At 38.6% G+C, this 23,741-nt stretch overlaps 1 protein-coding gene across 3 annotated transcripts in view; it reads right to left on the bottom strand.

Annotated features, from left to right (window-relative positions):
* The window catches only part of COL12A1 (collagen type XII alpha 1 chain), a 155,363-nt gene that overhangs the window by 16,856 nt on the left and 114,766 nt on the right, over window positions 1–23,741 (bottom strand). For all 3 annotated transcript variants that reach the window (XM_054995906.1, XM_054995923.1, XM_054995914.1), the window contains 17 exons: window positions 23,244–23,390; window positions 22,032–22,106; window positions 21,440–21,579; window positions 20,231–20,354; window positions 19,899–20,042; window positions 19,059–19,223; window positions 17,433–17,471; window positions 17,182–17,320; window positions 14,256–14,398; window positions 12,952–13,061; window positions 9,601–9,750; window positions 8,583–8,660; window positions 7,121–7,207; window positions 5,970–6,023; window positions 5,021–5,116; window positions 1,787–1,840; window positions 1,124–1,177 (listed from right to left, as the gene is read on the bottom strand). In XM_054995906.1, the coding sequence (XP_054851881.1) occupies window positions 1,124–1,177; window positions 1,787–1,840; window positions 5,021–5,116; window positions 5,970–6,023; window positions 7,121–7,207; window positions 8,583–8,660; window positions 9,601–9,750; window positions 12,952–13,061; window positions 14,256–14,398; window positions 17,182–17,320; window positions 17,433–17,471; window positions 19,059–19,223; window positions 19,899–20,042; window positions 20,231–20,354; window positions 21,440–21,579; window positions 22,032–22,106; window positions 23,244–23,390 (1,799 nt within the window). The remainder of the gene's footprint in view (window positions 1–1,123; window positions 1,178–1,786; window positions 1,841–5,020; window positions 5,117–5,969; window positions 6,024–7,120; window positions 7,208–8,582; window positions 8,661–9,600; window positions 9,751–12,951; window positions 13,062–14,255; window positions 14,399–17,181; window positions 17,321–17,432; window positions 17,472–19,058; window positions 19,224–19,898; window positions 20,043–20,230; window positions 20,355–21,439; window positions 21,580–22,031; window positions 22,107–23,243; window positions 23,391–23,741) is intronic.

Genomic DNA, 23,741 nt, shown 5'->3' on the forward strand with positions numbered 1-23,741 from the left:
CTGAATTTTGCAAGTATTCAGATGTCACCACTCTGTAACAGCCAGACCAAGTTGTTTTGAATTGATTCCAACTTTCGTATGGAAAGCACTATGCAATTCATTTGATATAACAGTATTAACAGGGTCCTTTTTTAAAATAAATAATCTTTCTTTTCTAATCCAAAATTTGTATGGATTCTCAGTTCAATAAGAGTTTTTGTGCTGATGTTTTATTGACGGCTTGACAATTCACATAGAGTCAATTGTCACAGCAAATCTTAAGCATTTAGGTGATGTAAAACATTCAAAATTGTGAAACACCTAATGTGCACATGCACACACAAACACACATAATCATCAGAGTAATACTTATCATTTTTACAATGTTTAAAGCACTTCACATGCATTACCTACTTCTAGTCCTTACAACAACTTTGAAAAATAGTTATTAGCATCCCTATATTGCAGAGGAGGAATGGAGGCAAGTGGCTACCTGAGGTGAGATCATGGTGGAAGTAAGATTCATATCAAGGATTCTTTGAGTCATCAGTTTTTTAGCTATTCTGCCTCATTAGCTTTTAATTTATTCCACCTGAACCGGTAGCTTGTTAGACCATGTTCAGGCTTCGTTTACCCTGATACTCAACCTCTCCTTGCAGTAGTCTCTCTCTAATGGATATTATTATTTCCATGTAGGAAAATGGTGCATGTGCTACATGTCATATGTGCCAGTGGTACATGCCATGCACAACACACACACATCTGTTTTGTCACATACACATGAAGGAGGATACCACTGTCAATTAAGAAGTCTCACTTTAGAAGTGGCCAAATAATGCCTTCATATATTGCATGAATATCTTTTTTTAAGTAAGAAAATTTGTGTTTGTGTCAAGTGCCCTCAAGTTGCACCTACTTATGACAGCCCCAGCAAGGGGCTTTCAAGGCAAGTGAGAAGCAGAGGAGGTTTGCTATTGCCTTTCTCTGCAGAGCCTTCCATGGTGGTCTCTGAGTACCAAACTTCCTTAACTTCTCAGATCTGATGAAATCAGGCTATACCGTGCCACCTTCCCTCCCTCCCTCACCCATGCCACAGCATTATAGTCAGTGCACTGCTCATCTCTTATAAAACAGAAATGCTTACTCTGTCACCTGGAGGTCCCATTGGGCCAGGGGGCCCAGTTAATCCTGGAGATCCCTAGGAAGAAAGATTACAACTAATCAGAGAGAATTATTAAGTTTTGCAATAGAACATTTAAGTTGACACCCTCATATATATTCTAAACTCACAGGTTACTGTGGTACTGCTTTTTGGCACCAGGCAGAACTTGCAAACAAACAAGCAAGCAAGCAAGAAAGCAAAAAAACAAAACAAAACCCCTCCTCCTTCCACTCTATTTTTTACTTCAGCTGTATTCTTGTCCCTACACTTTTTAAAAAGTAGCATGTTACAGATAGTCTTTCAGATATGACTTGCAGATATTGGTTAATTAGTAAAGATTGGTTTCTGAAGTCCATGTTGGACTTCACCTATTATTAATTTGCTGAATGCGTTAATCCTTTAGGTGGCTTGGATATTTCCTCAAAATATAGTCCCATCTCAGAATTGCAACTTATTTGATGCACAAAACGAATTTTTACTTGTGTGCTTTTTAAATTTTTTTTATACTTTTGAACTTTTTAAAGAGTTTAGTTGCCTGTGTTCACGAACAGTTGAACCTGTACATGAAAATTTGATCATGCAAGTAATTTATGCTAGTTCCTTTGGGGTGCCAGTGGCATAGTCATATTATAAAAATGAACTTACTGATCGACCTGGTAGCCCTGGCTCTCCCGCATCACCTTTCATCCCCTGACGGCCCTAGCAAAGAATAAAGGGTATTTATTTTCTGTAAAGCAATTGGCTTGATTAATTAAAGCATGTGTAACATTTAAATCAAAATACATATTCAACTAGAGCTCATTTGGGCCTGATGTTAGGGCAAGTAGCTGTTAATGAGAAACACCTATATCTTGATACAAACCAGGAACAGCAAGGCAAGGACGAGTCTCCTCACCCACATTTCTGTATCACTGACAATGACAAAGTACATGGCTATAATTTAACAACCAATGTCCATTTATTGTACTTTTCATCAATTCATCAGTATGAATGTGGAGTTGGCAATGTTTTGATGATGATTCTGAAGCAGAACCATGTGCTTGAATACTGGATCATGAGGTGGATCTGACCCTTGGCCTACTACTACCCCACTGAGCAAAGTTTGACACCTTCCACCAGCCTAAGAAGTCTTCCTCCACTTAAGTGGATCTTACATTGGAGGAAGGGACAGTTAATTTGGAGGAAGGCTCTTTAGGCTGGAGGAAGGCTCTCTGGAAGAAGGCTGGATCCATGCCACTGCTAAGCTGGCTGAGTCCAGTGTGTGTGTTTGCATGCTTGTACATTGCAGGAGGGACACCTGGGATTCAGCGAAGTGGGTACAACAGGCATATACAATGATGCTTATTAAGATAACTGAGATAAGGAACAGATATCAAGTTACTACAGGGGCCTTATTGATAGAAGCAGGTCAAAGTGCATGTGCTTTTCAGCTTCTTTTTTGTCTGTAGCCTAAAGCAGTAAACCTCTTTCTGTCAAGAAACGCTGCTGGAGAGGAGGGAGAACATCAAGAATACATGACTCCTGCTACGTTTTATCAATCATTCCCCAAGCGATCAGTCCAGGGATAGCATCTCTGGAGTTTGATATACGCATAATCCCAAGGCAAACTGGCAGTGCGACTATACTTTCTTTGCTGGCCCTGCTATTTCACATAGCAAGGGTCGACATGATGACTGACACAGTGTACATGGTCTGATGGTGCTGCCAGCACACCCAACACCCCAGAAGACTCCTTGTCTGGGAACAGCAGGAATCAAAATATTGAGAACTCTAATTTGCATACATGTGCAAATCCAATCAGACCAAAATGTTTTTAGACATAAAAATGAAATTTTGGGAATCCTGTCTTATGAATCAGGTTAAATCTTACAGAAGTGTCTTCACTGATTACAGCTTCATACTTCTTGTACTATATAATTTCATCTCAAAGTGCTTTGGTACAGAAAACAGATTGATAATCATTAATAAATTAATTTCAGAGAGGAGCTTCTTTAGTCTGCTGCAGCCAAAACAACAGTTTTTGGCACTTTAAAGACAAACAGTTTTGTTGTGGCATGAGCTTTCATTAGCCAGATTCCACTTCATCAGATCTGACAAAATGGGACCTAGATAGTAAAAGCTTATGCCAGAAGAATCTTAAGAAACAAGAAATTTTCTTTCAAAATGTTACGTGGCACTATGCCACCCACATATACACTCATGCATATATGTACAAGTTAAAAAAACTATCATTTGGTAATTTTTCTAATGAGATTATGGACTTAATTGAACACTTGATACGTTTTTGGTTTTCTGTCTTCAGTTAGGACACTTATGAAACTTCAGAAAGAGAAAGACGGATTACTTTTTCAAAGTTAAATCCTCAAAATACTTTGGTTTGGATTCAACCCTTTTATGAATGGTGTGAGTTTATGGAAAGAATCCTGCCCAATGCCATACCTAACAATCATGCTTCCTTTTAAAAAAAACAGCTCATGAGTGTTGGGGATGCTCAAGAATAGCATATAATGTTGCATTGGGGGGGGTGCAGCAAGAAGTGGGACTGAAGAAATCATTCTTGACTTCTGCACCTTTGAGTGGAGAAAGCTCTGCAAACAGACCAAAATTTTTACAAATATTTGTGTATGGGAGAAGAAGAGATTCTGTCAATTTTACTTTCTCCATGCATTGGGTTCCTGAGAATCCCATGTTTCTCAACAGCGGTTTTTCTGGGCAATACATGAGTTTGCAGTGGGAAGGGGAAGCAACAAAGATCTCTTCTGTGATCTCACCCTGTTTGTGAAAGCATTGGATCAAGTCCCACCATAGAAAATAGAAAGGTAAATGCTTGGCAAGTGAGGGAAAAGGTTTGAGTTTCAGTAGGCCATAAGGTCATATAGTTCTAGACATTGATGTACAATCTGTTACACTATTAACTGTGCACAATTAACTCTTAAATAGGTTTCTACAGATCATCTGGAATTCCACCACACTATATTATTAATACATTTTAATTCTGTCCTTCCCTCAGAGACCTTAGAAGTGTACATGGCTTTCCCTTCTTGTAACAACCCTGTCTGGTAGGCAGAGTACAACTGGCTCAAGGTCACCTAGCCAGCTTCATAGCATAGTGCAGTTTTGAACCCAGGTCATCCCAGTCCAACACTCTAACCATTGCACTAAGATTCATGTGTGAGTTGTCTAGGCAAGACAAACCGGCTTTCTCTTGGAATTCAGCCCAAGTAGCCCTCAAAAAGAATTGAAGTTTTCCATTTTCCTGAAAATGAACAGTAAGCCCATATATAATTAAGCACAGAGTCTATAGATTTAGTTTCTCAGCACACCAATCTGCTTTGAAAGTTTGGCAATTTCTCAGAAAACAGTATGGGTCCTGTGTATCTGTTCCACTAATGGTAGTGTTTTCCCCTGATGCAAAGAGCCTTCCCTGAATGTATTATATAGAAGAGCCTCTTGCATCGATCAGCATAAGGCTCCTTCCCCCGTTGGAATGGGCTGCCATTAGTGGAATAGATCCCTCACAGATCTATTCCATTCAATGGGCTTAGACTGGAGCACCTCTTCTTAGGATTGCACTGTACATTTATTATTATCATTCATATCCCCACGATCGATCTAAAATAAATAGATCAAGCATTATGGGAACAAGTCATTCTAACAATATGGTTATTTATCTGCCGTGAACTCTTAATGCTATGAAGTTTACAGATACAATGTCCTGAACTAAAGCATGTTGCCCTGTTCATCAGACATTCGAGGCTCCTAGGAAATTTGCATTAAAATGTAATTGCAAAGGCTATGTCTATGTGGGGGCCCTTATGATGGTAAGCCAGTCATTCCATCCTCTAAATGGGCACGCATACAGAATGCTTGCTTACTCACAGGTTCTCCGGGAATAGATAGTCCATTTGGCCCCTGTGGACCTGGTGGGCCTGCAGGGCCAACAGCGCCTGAGTCGCCACGAGGTCCTGGTGGCCCCTTAAAAGAGAAAAGTAGAGGATAGTTTGTTAGCTTTTGGTGTCTTGCAAAATTGTATATAAATAAGATAAATCCGTTTGATTTATGTCATGGCTTTTCACACGGTGAGAGAAATTATTAGACAACTGATTTATAACTTGAAAATTTCATTAAGTTTTGCTTCTCTAGATAAAATACTATATGCACCAATCTTATAAACCATCTGTAGGAGAAAAAGTTGCCTTGTCTATAAGTATATCACTTTTGTGAATAGATCATCTGAATACACCACTAAAGCAATGTCATTTAAAGGTTGACAGGACATGGATGTGCTACTTGAAAATATATTGGAAACGTCCGTGCAATTTCTGCTGGCATTAACTGGAAAAAAAATGTTCATTTTCCAGCAAATTAATGTACTCTCAGACCACTATGTGGATAACTAATCCCATATCACTTCCTTGAAAAGGAAAGAAAAATGCAGCAGAACTAGAGGCAACCTAATTTTTACATCGCTCCTATACTTTTTCAAGGATCCCCTAATTCTAGAAATAAACTGAAGAGAGGAAACGAGAGAGACACATTTCCTATTTGACACTAGTAAGTACCAGTTTACACAATACTGAGTATGCCACAGAATGTCCAGTTAACAGGATCTGCAACCAATTACAGTTCCCTAGCAAGTGCAGAAACATAGTGCCCTTGTCTGTAAATGTGTTTTGTCACCTTTATGTTTTACACTTCTAGGTATCCTTATGCAGAAATCAAGTACATAATACAGATACTTAAGCTCAAAATACATTAACTAGTTTAGGTTTTCAGTATTCAAAATGTAAGAAAAATTATTCTTACTAAATTATAGGCAAATACTTACAGGAAGTCCACTTACACCTCTTTCACCTCTTGGACCCTTAGAACCTGGGCCTCCCTAAAACAATACCAACAAGCATGGAGAATATAAAGTTACAAATTATACATGCATAAAAACATTCATTGCAATAATAACCAAGGGGGTCATATAGTGAGTCCCATAAAATTTAAGCATTCCCCACCCAGAATAAGGAGCTGTGGGCTGTCTCCAGGTGACAGCTGGGCACATATACCCAGCTGGGCACATATACCCCCTCCCCCCCCGGGCATCCGGGTATTAGGCTAGGGATGGAGCCACATGCCTCTTAAGGCAGCTCCACCTGACCAGCCGACAGTTGCTTCGACTGCTCAGCTCACCCACCTCACCCTGTTATAGTGCAGGACTAGCAGGCTGCTCTTCAGAGCCAGGTAGGAATTTTTTTGTCCTTCTCCCAAATTAGCATGTGGGAGAGGGATTTTTTTCACCTACCTTGCACTATTAGCAGAGGTCTGAGGATATTGGCCTAGGGTGGTGCTGGTTAGTGGGTACTGGCAGGAGAGTATTGGGGAACAGGGAGTGGGCCGGTGAGGACCCAGTGGCACTTCCCCATTGGTGGGGAAACAGGGTCTGCCATGGGTTTGGTATGTTTGGACGGCTACCACCACATGGGCAGATGACCTGTGGGGAACCCCGTGGTCAAGTCCTTCCCTTGTGCTGTACAGCTGAAGCTTTGGGAGCTTGAGGGGGGGGGATCCATTTGCCTGGCTGGCCAGGTTGCAGCCATTCAATGGATGGCCTACACCCAGGGCAATGGGGCTCGCCCAGACAGATCAAGGCGGAGGTCCAGGGTTGACCCCATGGCTCAAACTGTACCGCTTAGTTTGCCCTTGTTGCAGTTTCATGGTTAAGTTCAATAACCATGTTCAATAAGTTCAATAAAAAATGGCCCTTTAGATCCAAACCCTGCGTCTGTCTCTTCATTCCAGCTAGGGGGGCAACAGCGAATGTCAGGCATTTCACCAATGCTAGAACTAAAGATGGGCCCCAGTGCAAAGGAGAGACTGTTGCCTTGAGCTGGTACTAGTGCCCGAATTCACTGGTTATGAGATCAGTGTGTAAATCTGAGGCACTCTTCAGGGTTACATATCAGTCACAATATATTCATCTTTGCTTACAGCAGGTCCTGCAGGTCCCGGGGGTCCCACGCTGTCTTGTGTACAAGTGCAAGCATTTGGCAACGCTGGGCATTTTGCTTCATCCCTCTGAAAATTCAAGCACAATCTGCTGTCACTTTCTTCTTAACAGAAATAAATGGCTACCGGGCAGGTTGTTATTTCAATATAACACCACCACTAACTACAAAAAGGACTTAAATTCTGAAGCACGATACAATTCAGCACCCCTGCAGTGGTTTGCCAAAGTGTTTTAGGGTTTGGGCAATGATTCACATCTAAAAAGAGATACCAGGCTCTCCTGGGGAACTGTAAGAACTACCCTTGAAGCCCTAATGTATAATCCTAGTTGTGTAAGAATAAAATGAAACTGGCCAAGGAAATAAACTCAGCAGATTTTGTTGGACACATTCACCTGGGGTATTTGAAATAGATTCTGAAATGAAATGCTGCTAATGCTAGTAAAATCCAAGGCTCGGATTTGAGGTAAGAACTTTCTCTAAAACTCTGTATAAGAATAACCTTTAAACATAGATAATGTTTTGCCAGCATTAATGTACATGAATGTGTTGCAATCTAAATTCTTTATGCATGCAGTGGGCCTCTCAAAGACTGTGTCCAAGCATTCCAAACTGTATCACAAGATCTCTCACTCTTTGCACGCCACTTTTGGGGGCAGAAATGTACTAAGTAAAAACATACTTCATTAACTATATACACCTTTTATGCAATGGTTTGGGCAAACATCTCAAAATGCCATTTTCCTGGTCACAATCTCATCCTTCATTATTTGAACCTTTTCCTTTTCCTTTACAGTAAGTTTGTGAAATTATAAATTTATGCAAATTCACCTAGTTAATTTTGTCTATTAATTTTCTTTAGCAAAACCCAAAAACTTGGCTATGGTACCGTTACATAGCCTAGCTATTTATGATTCCATCGCCAAGTTCCCATCCAGTTTTTATGACGTAGTATATGAGTATAATAGTGCCATCTCAGATGCTTGGATTCAGCACAGCATTTTTCAGGAGCAGTGGGAGGAGAGAGGCAAAATTCTTCTGCCCGTGGAAAATGCTGTGCTGAGTCCAAGCCAGTATTTACAGCATGGTGTAACAAACAAACAAACAAATGTAAACCCTCAAGTCTGGCAAGAAAAAGGCATATGCATGTGAAGTAAATAAAAGTTTTAAGGGACAAATAAGAAATTAAATAGAGTAAAAATGGGCCTATGGCTTATGGAGCAAGATAGCAGCATTTATTTTATGATTCTGGAAAAGTGTCCAAAATTCTTCTCCTGGTCTCAGAATTATGAATATGGTCATATACTTAATTTGTTATTTGGGATAGAGATCCTGTAAACTTCTTATTGCACATTGTCTTCCAGACAGAACTGGCTTAGAGTGTTGATATAAAACATTCCATCCGATTAGCATAAAAGTTGCCAAGATGTTTCCTTTATATTTACCCTGGAAGGAATATCACAGCATCTATCTCTGCTAGTCCAAACTGCATTGCATACAATCTCAAAGCTCTGGATTTCAAACTGTGAAAAAAGAAAAAGAAAGCCTTTAACTAAAGACACATCAGTAATAAACTTCAAGAATATAGCTGTGCAGTACTATATTTGAAACATGCACACACACTTTTTTCCTTCATTCTAGCTAAAGATGCTTTACAGAGGCCTATACCAATGGACAATACAGAATTCACACACTATTTTAATGCAATGAATGTCACTCAACTTTTAATATTACTATACTTAGTAAAACCGTCAGGGAAGAGTGCTTAAAAAATAGAATCTTTTTCCAGCCAAAGATGATGTGTCTTAGGCCCCAACATATTACTGTTAACTCAAATCTTGATGCTATCAGAATAAAAGTTCAGCTTTTATTCTAGGGTGAATGTTATAGGAAATATGATCTAAGGGTGAAGAGCATTGACAAGTACCAGTAGATTTTGATACAAGACTCAATAAGAATTTTCAATAAGACAGTATTTCAACCAAATTCTCAGACTTGCAATTTTTTGGTCATACGGCAATTATGATTAAAATGTATCACTGACACCAACCTCTCCCATATTTGACTGCATATTTATCTCAAGTCTGTCAAAAGTGATAGCATAAAATTTGTCTAGAATTAGGCTGATGTGTGATGACATTTTATATGAAATCTAAAGTGTAGAAGCCATTATCTTAATCATCTGATAAAGCAGCCTATGAAAGCTCATATGACAATAAAATATATGTTTTTAGGGGACCGCCACATTCTTGATTGTCATTAGATATGCCTTTAAAACCATGAATTTTATCACAGTTCTTAGCAACAGTAACTTTTCCTCTGTGTGACAACGTAATTTGTTTCTATAAATACAAAGCCATTTTAGCATTTAAAAAGCTTTTTTCTGAGGACTTTAAATTTTACTTAAGATGTGCTTTGAGTTGATAAATGAGTACAATGAGTACAATGAGTACAATTACTTACTGTTGCCGTTTTTCTGTCTCCTTTCTGCAGTTTACCAAGTATTTCATAACCATCAGTGGTGATATTTCCAGCCTCCTTAATTGGTTTTTCTATTATTTCAACACAGTCAATGTAGATCTTAGCACTTGTAGGTGTTATAACAATATGAACCTATATAGAAATCATTTAGAAGAAATATAGGTACATATATAAGCTCATTCAACACTTTACATACTCTAGTATTGACCATTACCTTACAGGTACAGACATACTGGTAGGCACAGAGATATCTCTACACTGAAGAACTCTGGTATTAATTTCAATTAATTTCAGTGTAAATGGCAGCTCCACATGCACTGAGTTTCTTCCTCCAATGAAATGAACGAGGCAGGCCAAATGGGAGTTATGTGGGCTATTGTCAGGGTAGGTAACTATGTTTGACAATAGATGAGATGGACCAAACATAACCAGGTAAGTAAGACAACCACCAAAGTTAAAGGTGGAAAGAGCACATAAGGGATATTTTTGTTGACTGCTCAAGAACTTTATTTTCTGTTGTTTAATTTCTTTGAGGATTATGCTAAATTTTGCTATGGAGCTTAGAAATTCAAACAAACATTCCTCCAATTTATAGCTATTGGGAAGAGTAGTGTTTCTTGTATTCTATTGTAACAATCGAGTTACAATTTTATAAACTCTAGAAAAATGCAGATCAGTATCATTCTACTATCAAATACCAGCATTCTGCAAGAGATTCCTTTCTTGAGCCTTCCATCTTGCCATTTGTAAGGGGAAAAAACCCCATAAGTCCCAGTGGATTAACTATAATTATGCAAAATATCTGTATTGTGCAATATAAATAAAACATTAACGTGACTAACACCTTTCTACATGCTTTGTAACAGCAAGAATTTTATATTCTGTGAAGCACAGAAGTATCTGGTAGAGACTTTGCTTGGGTAACATCAAATCGAATACCATCGAATCAAATACCTTTATTGGCATAACAGGACATACATATGCACAGTCAGCAAGGAGACAAAAAGAAACATCCCTTGCCCCATCACTTAAATCATTCCTCTCCTCTTTGATGCACAACAAAGAAATTTAACTGCAGACTCAATGATCTCAGGGTTATGTGTGGTTAGTAAAAGACATGTCTTACTGTCATCTGATTGTCCTTCATGATTTTGAAGCAAAGGTTCTAGATAAATGGTGCGAATATCACAAAACAATAAGCAGTACAGGAGAACATGTTTGGGAAACAAGAATATACTTCTCTTGGAATATATAACAAGATTTTTTGGGACATCGGCCAAAAGCTGAGTAATACATTTGAACCATAAATCCATGAGAAACCACTCCAAACTTGTTTTTAACTTTTAAACAGATTCAATAAGGCTCCCTCCTCCAGTTCCTCAAAACCCTATCAAGAGCCCTCTGCAACTTCACCACTTCAGTTTCTGAATCAGTATTTCAGCACATTTTTTAAAAAATGTACATATAATTAAAATAGTTTCTTAAGTATACTTGTTTGGCAGAAAAGAAAATTGTAGATCTGCAGATATTCAAACATTTTTAATGGAAGCACTCTTCCAAACTTTCAGACAGATGACTTGTTGTCATCATATCTTGCACTGAATGCATAGTAAATGCCACCCTATCACTTGATGTGTCTGCATAACAGCTGTAATTAAGATGCCTAATTTAACTCACATAAGACAGTCTTCAGTACAGCTGCAGGGGCAAAATGGGCACGGCTTGTATCGGTAGTAGAATACTAGAAAGTAACGGCAAAGTCTATGAGTAAACTAAGGACAATAGCAAACTCCATGTTTCTTCTCCTGACTTTTTAAAAAATGAAAACCAGCTATAGGAGTGATCTCAGGAGTAATGGATTGGCAGTAGGAGAGAGGGTCTCCTTTATCTTTACTTTTTTGCCATTTGTCCATTCCAAGTTATCTTCTCCAACTTGCTTTTGCCCCGAAGGGACAAAACAGATGAGGATCCTGTATCTTTTCCCACCATTAGTGAGAAACAGTTTGACAGAGGACAGTTTTAAATAGACAGTTTGTAGGAAGGAAAAGCTTCCCCCTGCCAGACCTCTGCTCATTTCAGCCTCCCCTTAGCTGCTTTTTCATTATAAAAAAACCTGTTAGGAGAAGAATTACAGAACTGCCTGTCATGTGTATTTTGGCCATGAATGGCACAGACAAAGTATAGAAACCATCTGTTTCTTTAAGAGTTCTTAGATGCAATTTTAATGGCTGTTGTGCTAAGCCAATGTTGCCCCCAAGGGACTTGCTCAATTCATCAGCTATCACTATAGCAATACTACTCAAAATCCAAAAAAGGATGCCAAAGCAAATTTTCCACAAATACCCAAGTTTAGATTAGCTATTATTCACTGAATGAATGCATAACTCATTGAATGAGCACCACAAAAGTATTTTGTTATTTTGGGAGTTGAATTTGATCCAAATGTAAGCTATATTCTTAATACAGGGTGATTTTTTAATATTAAAATTATTTTTCATACTATTGCGTGCTTTTCTTTCTTTTTTGCTTTAGCTGGAATATCTTATTTTTTATCCAGAACATATCCATCTACACATAAAATGAAATTTAGCAAACAATGCACACCTTGAAGGGTTTGTAGTAACTTTGTATGTAGCTTTACTACTTGATTTAACCATCTGCTATAAGCGCAGGAGCTCTAATGTATACATAGTGCTTCTCTACTGCACTACACTGTCCCCTCGATTAAACCATAGGTGTTTCGTATGCTCACAGTATCGCAAACAGTTATGTGGAACAGAGTCTCATATGAATGGTTGTTGCTTAATCTGTGTCACAAAAACCTCTCCACTTGGTTCACTGCATGAGTCCATGATGCACTGAGTTTCCCTGTCCCTGCTGGAAACTTCCAAAGACATGTAACGGGAGTGGGGGTGGGAGGCAGCAAAGTCTTATACTCAGTTTTGCTAAACAAAATGCCCATGAGATCAGTCAGTTGCTGATTCCTCTGGAAAGTATGAAACCTACTCATCCGTTCGCTCTCATTTGCATTTAGATACCCTTTGTAATAAAGCACCCAATACCATACTTGTTGAAAGCAGTGGGGTCTATTTCCTTTACTGCTGGACCAGAAAGCCCATCATTTTTCATAATGGATGTGTTTACCATCCTTTTGTGTTCAACTGTTACCCTGTAGGGTCGATTATCCAATTTTTATTAATTTTACGACTTCAATAATGGGCTTAATTCATTGTAAACTATCTCTAAATATACTTGCCTGCTCACAGGGCTTTTGCTTGTTTTAAGAGAAACACTTCTATTCATAACGATTTGCACATAAATATCAGCACTTACCTTGTGGAAACTTCCATAAAAGACTTTCTTTACATCGTCATCATCAAATACTACAGTCTGAAGCTCTCCTCTTGTGTCCTTGTTAAAGAATGATAATACTTTGCTGGAGGCTAATGGGGGGGAGACATTTTATTACATGTTGTTCAGTCACACAAGGAACTCACTGTTCTGCAGCTGTCCATGAAGGTTTGGATCATATACCTTTGGCTCTGCATGTCCTTCTCTCCCAGCACTGCAAAGATGGTTGTCCACTACAGAGCTCCCTTCCTCTGGCACAAGGCACTTCTGCTTATACTACAGCAAAGTTTTTCAAGAGCCCCAGAGAGCTGAGTGCAAGAAGAATGCACTTTGCAGGAGAAGACTGCCTCTGAAGTGCCCAAGGCGAAGCCTCTAAGGAGCAAAAGTATAGGATCCAAACCATCTTCATTCGGTAAAATTGGTCATGTTCAACAAATTAATGGATTATAATTGGCATTTACAATATTTATAACATATTTGATTCAGATTTATTATAAGCATCTAATAATTAATAGAAATATATTTCAGTTAGAATGGGGATTTACATTGGTTAAAGCAAGCAAACAGGCTAAACAGCATGTTCTAAACTACAACTTTCATGTTTAAATGACAATAAATCTCTAGCATAGAGTAAAAGGGCAATCCTCAGACCGAAGGCTTGAAGTCTCAGTGCCTTCATGGTATTGGGACAGGACCCCCTTGAGGGATACCATTATCCTTGACCATAGACTTTGTGGCTAGATGGAAGGACAAGGCACACCTCCCTCAAGCAATAAAATGTTTGGCAAGCAGATTAAGCTGTATACAGCTGACAGCTCAGGAATCAGAGCCAGGGTGGTCTTGCCTATAAAATCTGTGATGTGCAGAGGATGCCCACATCGCATCAGTGGACTGTACTATGACTAGGTATGGCACTACCAATCCCTTGACTGATACAGATCCAGAGGAGTTAGCCATGTTAGTCCATAGTAGCAAAATTGAAGAGTCCAGTAGCACCTGTAAGACTAACCAACTTTACTGTAGCATAAGCTTTTGAGAATCACAGTTCCCAAGTTATGAAAATTTTCTCCTCTCAATTATGCTGCATCACATGGATGCAGCATAATTGATTTCATTTAGAGTCTTTAAGAAAGGTTTTCTCAAGTTAAAGATGAAAATAAAATATCAAGGCCTTTTCTTATCCTTTTGCCTCCCCACTGGGTGAACTGGAATAAAGGCTGTGAGTATTACCTACTCACAATCGCTGACAAAGATTGCTATTGGAAATTTGCTGTAGAAACACTTACGATCAAGAACAACTCCAACTTGTGGTTTGTAATCTCTGTCTGTTATCTGCCAAATTGCAAATGGCTCATTGGGGGTTTCCGGAAGAAGGCGGAATAAAAATATGATAGTGTAAGCCTTTGGCAACCCATCTGGATGAATTTCCCTGTTAAAGAAAACATGAGTACATTACTCATTATATGCATGAAAAAAACCTGAAAGAACTTTGTGTTGGATCCTGCGAATCTCTTTTTGCATCTGCCCCTTCCCTCGGCAGTCTCTAAGAGAGAGGTCACAAGAGACTCATGAACTGAATGCCACAAGGCACAAGGGAGGGACTGGATGAGGAAGCTGCTTCTTCTAGCTGAGGAAGCACAGCACAGTAAGCTTTTCAGTTATGCAATTTAGCCAGATTTCCCCTCCTTTCAGAAGTGTCCATTGCCTCATGGCATTTTGTCCCCGGTTTTGTCCCTCGTTCTCCCTAGCATTGGCTTTTCGTGTATCTGCAAGGAGAAAAGGGAAGGTGGAAAATGATCCACTTGTGGAGGTAGATTCCTTAGGATGGAGGAAATTATTCCCAGTGTGTTAACTGTTTAATCACATTAGAAACAGAGATAATCATGAATACATATTCGAGTAGATTTCACTGTTAAATCTTGGACCTTTCGCATCACAATGTTTTTGGGATCGAAACCTCATCTGTGAGAATTCTGACAAACAATACAAAAGGGGAGCCTTTTTTTTTTTTACATGTAGACTATGAAAACCAGATAGAGTTGCTAACCTCCAGGTGGAGGCTGTAGATCTCCTGGAATTACAGCATCTCCAGACCGCAGAAATGTTCCCCTGGAAAAATGACTGCTTTTGGAAGGGGGAACTCTATGACATTATACCTCACAGATGTCCCTCCCCTCCCCAAACACCACTCTCCCTAGGATCCACCAGAAAACACCAGGAATTTCCCAGCATGGAATTGGCAATTCTAACACTGGGAAATAAATTCTTTAAAGTCCCATACATCTGTAGTCCTGCAATTCAAGGATTTCAGCAAAAGCACATTTGTGTATGGCAAAACCAAACCAAACATACAAAAAGATAATAGAAAAACCCTTCAAAATTATCCCTCCTTATATGCTGAAAAATATATTTATTCATTGGTTTTCTGGCATACAGAAGTGGGGCTTCTGTTTTTTTTCCCCCCTTGTGTTGTAGATGATGTAGAGTACTCTTCTCTACCACAAAAACAAAAGACAGTAATAACACTCCCTTCCAAACTAGTCTCTTGAGTGCTGAAACTCTTATGTTTGTAGGAGTCTTTTTGGCAAACCAAGGACCAATTTTGAAGGGGCATTCAAGATTTGCTGTTGGTGTTTTATGATGCATCACATGGGTGCACTCTTCCCAGAGTTCTGATTCTCAGAATGCAGAAATGCACACTCATGGGACCTCAAAAAGAGGCCCTTTTGTCTATTCTCTCCATAGACACCAGAAAATGGAGAGGAGCATTTTCTCTTCAGTCACTGTGTTCTGCCCTTTGAAAATGATATTCAGTGGAAAATCATCAGAGCAAAACCTCTAGTTTAAAAATTAAACAAATCCTAATTGGGGCGGAGTTTGAAGAATGAGAATGTACATATCCATAATTAGAAATGCATACACAAATGACAAAGTTGTAGTTCGCTCAAGAGCCAGAAGACAAGAACATTTGCCCAACATCTGGTCACTCATTCACCTTCAAAAACAGACTTACATACTGGAGAATATTCAAAAGAAATTCTGAAGAATCCAGTTTGTATTTGAGAATGGGATGGGAGGAAAGTGTAATTTAAATCCTCCATATTATTCAATTTACCTACTTGGATTCTTTTCTTTCACACCCTACTGAAAAACATGATGAAGTGTTGGCAGTGCATGATTTTATCATAATCTCCTGCCAGAACTATAGTAAATTCTAAAATCTCAGAAAGCAGAAGATATATATGTTTCTACTATAGAGGAAGTGCCGGTGGTAGGGGCATCAATATAATCTGCAAGAAACGGGATCCTCAGAGCTGCAAGCAGAGTGCAGAACAATGGCCTGACCAGACAGATGGTATGAGAAAACTATAGCGTTTGGGCAGACAGAAAAAGTGGAACATGAGCTTTGCGCAGGATGGTAGCTCTGTTGATACCAGTACAGAAAAGCTATTTGGGAGGAGAAGAATGGTGGACAGGAGATGGAAATGAATACACAAAGAAGCTGTATATTGGTAGTTAGAACCTTGGTCCATCTAGCAAAGTCCGTTAGTATCTTTTCTGATTGACAGCAGCTCTCTCAGGTGTCATGATTTTCTTAGCTTTGCTCCTTGATATGTCCTTTTTATAGCAGATGGTAGAGGATGCATGCAAAGAGTAAGTTCTACCATTATAGCCCTGCAACGCATGTGGACCCTCCCTGAAACAATGATTCTGCCTTGTAAATATGTAGATTTTGTTATGTTGCTCTTGGACCTTTGCCCCCTCTACACTATAATGTTAGATGCCAATGATCCCTGGCTATTGGCAAATGTAGTGTTGAGTTTGGATGGAGAATATTTTCCTGTATAGGAATGGAATATAAGAACCATCAATACATTGCCTAATATGGTACTGTGGAAATATCATTATGCATCTGCAGCTCAGTTCTTCAAAAACTGCTGTGTCCGCATAACTTCAGTGGAGCAGATTTCATTCATCATGCACTTAAAAACTTGTAGACATAAAAAAATAGGACTGACAACACTTAGTTTGTTGATCAATAACCCAGTTGTTCCATTTTCTAGCATATTTCTTAACTCTGGGATGTTTCTGATTATACTCTTTCTCCCAGTAGGTGTTTTACACTATCCATTATGCATTCCATGAACCCCACTGTCACCCTTGCTCAGTAGAAGTAAAAAGCCCTCCAGGAACAGAGAAAAAATGGCTTACGATGTGGGTTGGCTGACAAAGGCATTTTTATGAAGTTTGTATGCCACATAGCTGGGGAAGGAGCCTGACTGCAGGGAAACTCCTGGTACAGAGGCAAAGTACTTCTCTGTTAAGTTGTAAGAGTCTAACATCTTGAAACCTGTGTTTTAAGGGAGGACAAAACCAAAACAAAACAAAAGAGTAGAGAAATTTAGATAAAGGAAAACTGAGAATTTTACTAGGTCCAAGAATCTGTATATACAGTTTCTTACCTGGAGAAGTATATCCATCCAAGTACATGAGCGGGCAAGCTGAAACAGGAAAAAAATATTTCATTTGACAAGAAAAGAGCAATTATATTGTTGCTAGCTGATGTTCAGAGTGAGTGCAGGCTCTCCTATTCTGGAAGTTTTCAATAAGCCCAGGCAGGCTTATTTGTCTCAGACTGGCTCTTTAGCATTCAAAGAATTCTACACATGTACCTACATTGCTGCAATATGTGCACAGGGCTTTCTGTTGATTTCACCTTCCTTCTGTTCCCCATCAAACTACATCAGATGCTACTCTGAATAACCTTCACCATTTTAAAAGCCACTCCAATGGGATACATAAGGAATTGTGGTGGGATTGAGGGATATCAAAATTCGAAGGTGACACAAAGCCATTTAGATACCAGAACACTTGAAATGTTCATGAGCACTTTTGAGAGGTGTACTGGTGGTAGCATTTAAGCTACTTGCAAAAGGTTCACCCCAGGACTCTGTATGGCTATTGGAAAGTGAGTAATAGAGAGAAATCAAACATAAATGAATACATTTGGAAGAGGTCATATCCTTATGATAGAAGATACTTTGATCCAGATCTCTCATAGCTAGAGTCCTCCTCTTGCTTAGATAATTAGGAATCCACCTCTGAACAGTGGCCTGCTAATAGTATAGCACTGATATAGGGGATTATTGCATATAAGTATGTTTATTTGTAACCATTCAGATTGTTCTGGCATCTAAAGAAGTAAGACACAGTGTAAGAATGTTTCTGCTCCATTAAAATTAGTTCATTTCAAGTGATACAGAACAGAGGCTTTAAATAACTGAAGCCCAATGTAAGCTACTTTGGGTTATAAATGCAATAAACAACAGAAATTTTCTTTAGGTTCTAAGTTTATTTTTAAAAAATGCTTCTGTAGCATAAGTTATCCTTAGGCATCTGACCCAGAGAGATATAAACAGTTGGAGACAAGAATATCTCCCCACTTTTTCCAGAAGAACCCGTCCATCAAATCAGACTGTCTGCTGACACCCTGCTGCTCCTTCCTCTGGAGGTCAGGCTGGTAGTATCTTGTGAAGGGCCTTTTCTTTGGTGATACTATAGCTATAGACATATTAGCCTGGCACATTCTTTATGTTTTAGATACCACAATAAGCCCCACCTGTTTGCTTTTAGTACCAACATATATTTACTGGATTTGTTTATAGTATTTTTTATACTTGTGGTTTTATGTTCTTTAACTATTGCTTGCTTGATTTGATTGAAACCTTGTTTGCATCTTGAGTGTGTTTTATAGATGAAAGACAGGGTAAAATGTCAACAAAATACATAGATAAAAGATACAGAAAGATATGAAAGAGGCAGGAAGTTCATATCTTGCAGCTATACTGAACCCAAACAGGTGGTGTTATGCAGCCATTATCTTTCAGCTTCAGCATGTCATGCAAAACAAATACGGCTGAAATGGATTGCTGATATGGAACTGGGAACATCTGGACAAAAAAACACTGGGCTGGATACATGGATCATTTGATTATACTGCCATGTTCAAGGAGCACACATGTTTCCGCTATAATGTGCAATGTGGGGGATGTTTTAGAGCAAACTGGTAAAGTGAGTATTTTACTTACTTGAAGTAGCTGTCTCACAAACAAAAGTGATGAGGTTATCCTCAATTTTTGCAAAAGCATCAAAGTCATCAACAATAAAGACATGGCGTTCACTGGGTTTGCTGGCAATTTTTGCTAATTCATTGTAATCAACATCAGCCACACCAATAACAAAGACACTGAAACCTGTAAATGTAACATTTAATATTTTAAATACTGAAATAAGTCCAGAAATCTTTCTACAAATTCTTCTCAGTCTTCTAAATTTATTATATTAGGATGAACCAATCAAGTCACACAGCTAGACACAATATAAAGTACATATGTCTGCATTTTAAGTCTACTTGATTGAAGAAAGGCAAAGTATGTTATCTGGCAAAGTATGTTATCCCAAAGAGGGAAAGAATACGTCATGCTGCAATGAAGACCTAACACATACACCAGAGTTTACACTGAACAGATACAATATCAAGATATTTAAGGAAAAACAATGGATTATTTTGATCTCTACACATAGTTTTTATGAGATCCCTATAACAGATGAAAAATTTTAAGGAAAGAATATGAAGAATGGAATGGAATTTTTTTTAAAAAAAACTTCTGAATTTCTGCCTATAAAATCAATAAACACTTTTACTCCCAAGTTATTTCAAATTTAACCCCCAATTTTCCTTTCCAGACTTATACTTCAGGTTTCTTCTCTCTCACTGTTCCATAAGTAGTAGTATCTCCCTTCTTCAGTTTCCTCTTGTTATTCATATATATTTCTTCTGTTAACAATTCCCTGAACAACTGATTTACTCATTTGGCTGTAATTTGTTAATAAGTCCTACTGAGTCCCATCACATAAAAGTTGCTTACCAGAGTGCTGTATGATAGTTGCAGCTTTCTTCACTTCATCCTGTGATCGACCATCTGTTACCACAACAAGTACCTTGGGAACACCTTTCCTCATTCCACTTTCCCATGTCAAGACCTTATCTTTGATAAATGTAAGTGCTTTGCCTGTGAAATGTAAGTGAGGCATTAGAATCCAACTTTGGTGATTCACCTAAAGGAATTAGCACCACAGACACTATTGCAGCATATACAATACAGGAACAACGTTAACATTTCAACATATGTACTAAGAGATCACCGGGGAAAGTATGTGATAGACTGAAATTAATATGTAGCAATCCATTAAAATATACCTGTTCTTGTGTTCCCTCCTCTGTATCGAATGTTCTGAAGTGCTCCCAGTGCCTGTGCCTTATCATCATACGTATTCAAATGAAACTCAGACTGTGCACTATCACTGTATTGCACAAAGGATACCTGAATTGAAGCATACAAAGTTTCATCTTAGATTACTGGAAAGCACAAGATTTAAAATTTATAGAAAAACGGGGGTGTGGATAGGAAAACCAATAAGGGTCTTGCAAGAGTTGTTCGTGATTTGTGCCACCTTCAGGGAATGTACTCAACTAGAACCAAAAATGGTTATCTCATGCAAGCATACTTCCTTATTCATGGCTACAGCTTGCTCTATCTCTGACCACAGCCACATGTGATCAGATTTTAAAAAAATATTTCAGTGGCCTTATAATAGTTAAGACCATCATGTGGAAAACAAAACTTGGAATCCATCCCTAAAATCTTAGTAACAAGAACTGAACTATTTCAAAAAACTCTCCATAAGAGAAGAAGATGAAGCAAGAGATCAGCTGGGAGGAAGGGGTAAAGCACCAATGGGGATCTAGAAACAAGATGTTAAAATGTAGAGCAAATGGAAGAGAGCACCTGCCTATTTCTAATATACCCTAGGCCAATATTAAGTCTAGTGGGTTTTTTTTAAAGAATCTTGAAAGTCTATGTTTTTCTAGCTTATTGACAGATATTTATTCTTTTACTTTACTTTAAAACATTTTGATGTTGCCTTCTTACCCAAAATAGGGTCCCTAAGCTGGTAAACTTTAAAACATTTTAAAAACATTTTAAAACATTTTAAATTTAAAACAACATTTACATAGTATTAAAAATTCAATAAACACAAATGCACAACACAAAGAAGGAAGGAGGGCCAGTGACAGTTTTGGAGCTATGCCAAACAAAATAAAAAAGTCTTCAGAAGACAGTAGTAAGAGAGGGATGGGCAAATCTCCCCAGGGAGTGAGTTCAAAGTTTTGGTGCCCTGACTGAAACCCTTTCTCAGGTTGCCACCCATCTACCTTCCAATGGTGGAGGCACCTGAAGCAGGACCTCTGAAGATGACTGGAGTGAATGGGTAGGTTCATATGGGAAAAGGTTAAGGTATGCTGGGTCCAAACGGTAAAGGGCTTTAAAGGTTAATACCTGCACCCTGAACTGGCCCCAGAAGCAAACTGAAAGCATAAACAAACTGATAGAAAGCATAAACAAACCTGAATTCCGGCTGGGTTGATTAGGTCAAAGGCTCCAACCGTATTAAAAACAAATTTCAGTACTTTATGGAAGTTGTCATCTCCAATACTCCAGGAAGCATCAGTTAAGAACACTATATCAGCTTTGGCACCCTTGCATACTGAAAGATACAGAGTTAGATTAAGTTACCCAGTAGGTACAGGATATTAAAGGTATTGAAACAGTAATTTTAAAAATAACATGTAGCAGATTTTTTTTCCAATGTGAAACACAGGATACAATTGTCATTTTTCCTCTGGTACAATTTATGGAAAATACCTTACAAGATTCAAAGCAAAATATGCGTACCAAACATGTATATAGGGCCACATCCAAAATGTAAGCTTAAGGAGTGAGGCATTCAAAGATAAAATGAAATAACCATGCATCTATAAGCAGAACCTATTTCACTAAGCTCAGTCCTTGACAACATCATATTAGAGTACCATAAACCAACACCATTAGAAAGAAGACAGAGCACTTAGTTAAGAGCTCAGGGCTCTTAGCTATCATTTCAGAGCCTTGATTTCATAGATATGTCACAAAAAATGAAAACCTTTAACAGATTCTTACCATCTCGAGCAGGTGGAATTGTTGGAGGTGGAGGAGGAGTTGGAGGTTCAGTTGGGGCATCTGTTGGCTTGATCACTAACATAAAAAATAATCAGATGAAGCACTTTACATATAAACATTGTTACAAAATTACAATCCCTGTAGTCTTATTGCAGAACCGTACAATTAATTTAAAAGATTAATTTAAGATGACCAGTTTATAAGTTTCCAACATGTACATTTTTAAGACTGTCAGCTACAACTATCATTCTTGTCCTATGCTGTGCCAGGACTTGGTGGCCTGATTTTCCCCAGGCCAGTGTGCCTATGTTATCCTTTCTCCTCCTATTTGGACTGGGCCCACTCTGGGCACAATGATAATTAGCCGATTTTAATGGCTCCATATGCCGTGGACTAGTAGGGACTTTGCCACCATGTCCTGAAATATATTAACCCCTCCCCACCCTCAGCTTTTTTGCTGGTGAAGAACTCTACTGAACTTGAAGGTTTTCTACTCACTGATATTTTGGTCATTCATAATAAAAATATCTTTTTTATTATATAAGTGCTGTTATTTGATTTTTCTATGCACCAACTTGGTTAACTGTATTCATTACCCACTATATTTGTATAGCTGCAATTATCCAGCAGAACTGGCTAGGTGCCAATAAACTGGCAAGTCACAATACATGGACAGTAAGCTGGTTTCAGCTTGGTGGTTTACAAATTGTGCAGATCTGCATTAAGGCAAATTGGCATTTAGTAGTAAGATGCTGAAAGCTAAGGGCTGGATTCAGTCCTGTTAATGGAAAGGATCTTTCACTTATGCAAGAGGGGAGAAGATTTTGCCAGTTCCACTGTACTAATAAGCTTCATTCCATATTTTCTCTAGGGTCCCCTGTACTCCAGGAGCCCCACTTTTGGGGGACTGGAACAAGTTGTAACAAGAAGGAAAAAGTAGGAAAGATCCATTCCACATGCAGACTTCTGCCCACGGTATTTAGGATACAACCTTAGGAGACTAGCAGACAAGACCTTCACCTGAAAGATGTTGAACCACTAATACAGTATGTAAAATGTAGAGATTGGGATGAATGTATTTCTGAGATCCCACCAATATGGCAATCCATGGAAATAAATCTCATACAGGGGAGCAAAGTGAGATTGTGATAATTTTTCAGACAGCTATTTTCTAATCACATTTTTTAATCATCACTGTTGCCTGTTACTTACATGTTCGCTCCTTCACAGATACTGGAGGCCCCTCAAGATTTGGAGTCTGAACAAAGACTGTAGCATTGTAGTCAGTGTCTGGTGAAAGGCCAGTAAAACAGTGGCTGGTTTCTGTTCCACGCACTGTAATTTCTTGCCCTCGAGATCCTATATACAGTTAATCAGAAAAAATGTTTAAAATACAAAACTATTGGTATGGATCAAAGGAACAGATAGCAAGAAAGGCTAGTGGTGCTCAATTATATTTTAGCACTTCTGCTACCTACTCTTCATATCTTCTTGAGCTCTTTGAAAAGCTTCTAGACAGCAATGTGGTGCCAAGATACAGAAAAGTGATAAGTTTTGTTCCAAAAATGACCCACAGATTTGGACAACTAAAACTTACAGGACTTAAAGACTTGGATGGAGGTAGTATGTGTGTGTGGAGAGGAGCTGGTTTACAGCGCAGCCCTAAGAAGTTACACCCTTCTAAGCGCTTTGATTTCAATGGATATAGGA

This window comes from Eublepharis macularius, chromosome 1 (assembly GCF_028583425.1).
Source record: "Eublepharis macularius isolate TG4126 chromosome 1, MPM_Emac_v1.0, whole genome shotgun sequence".
Taxonomy (NCBI): domain Eukaryota; kingdom Metazoa; phylum Chordata; class Lepidosauria; order Squamata; family Eublepharidae; genus Eublepharis; species Eublepharis macularius.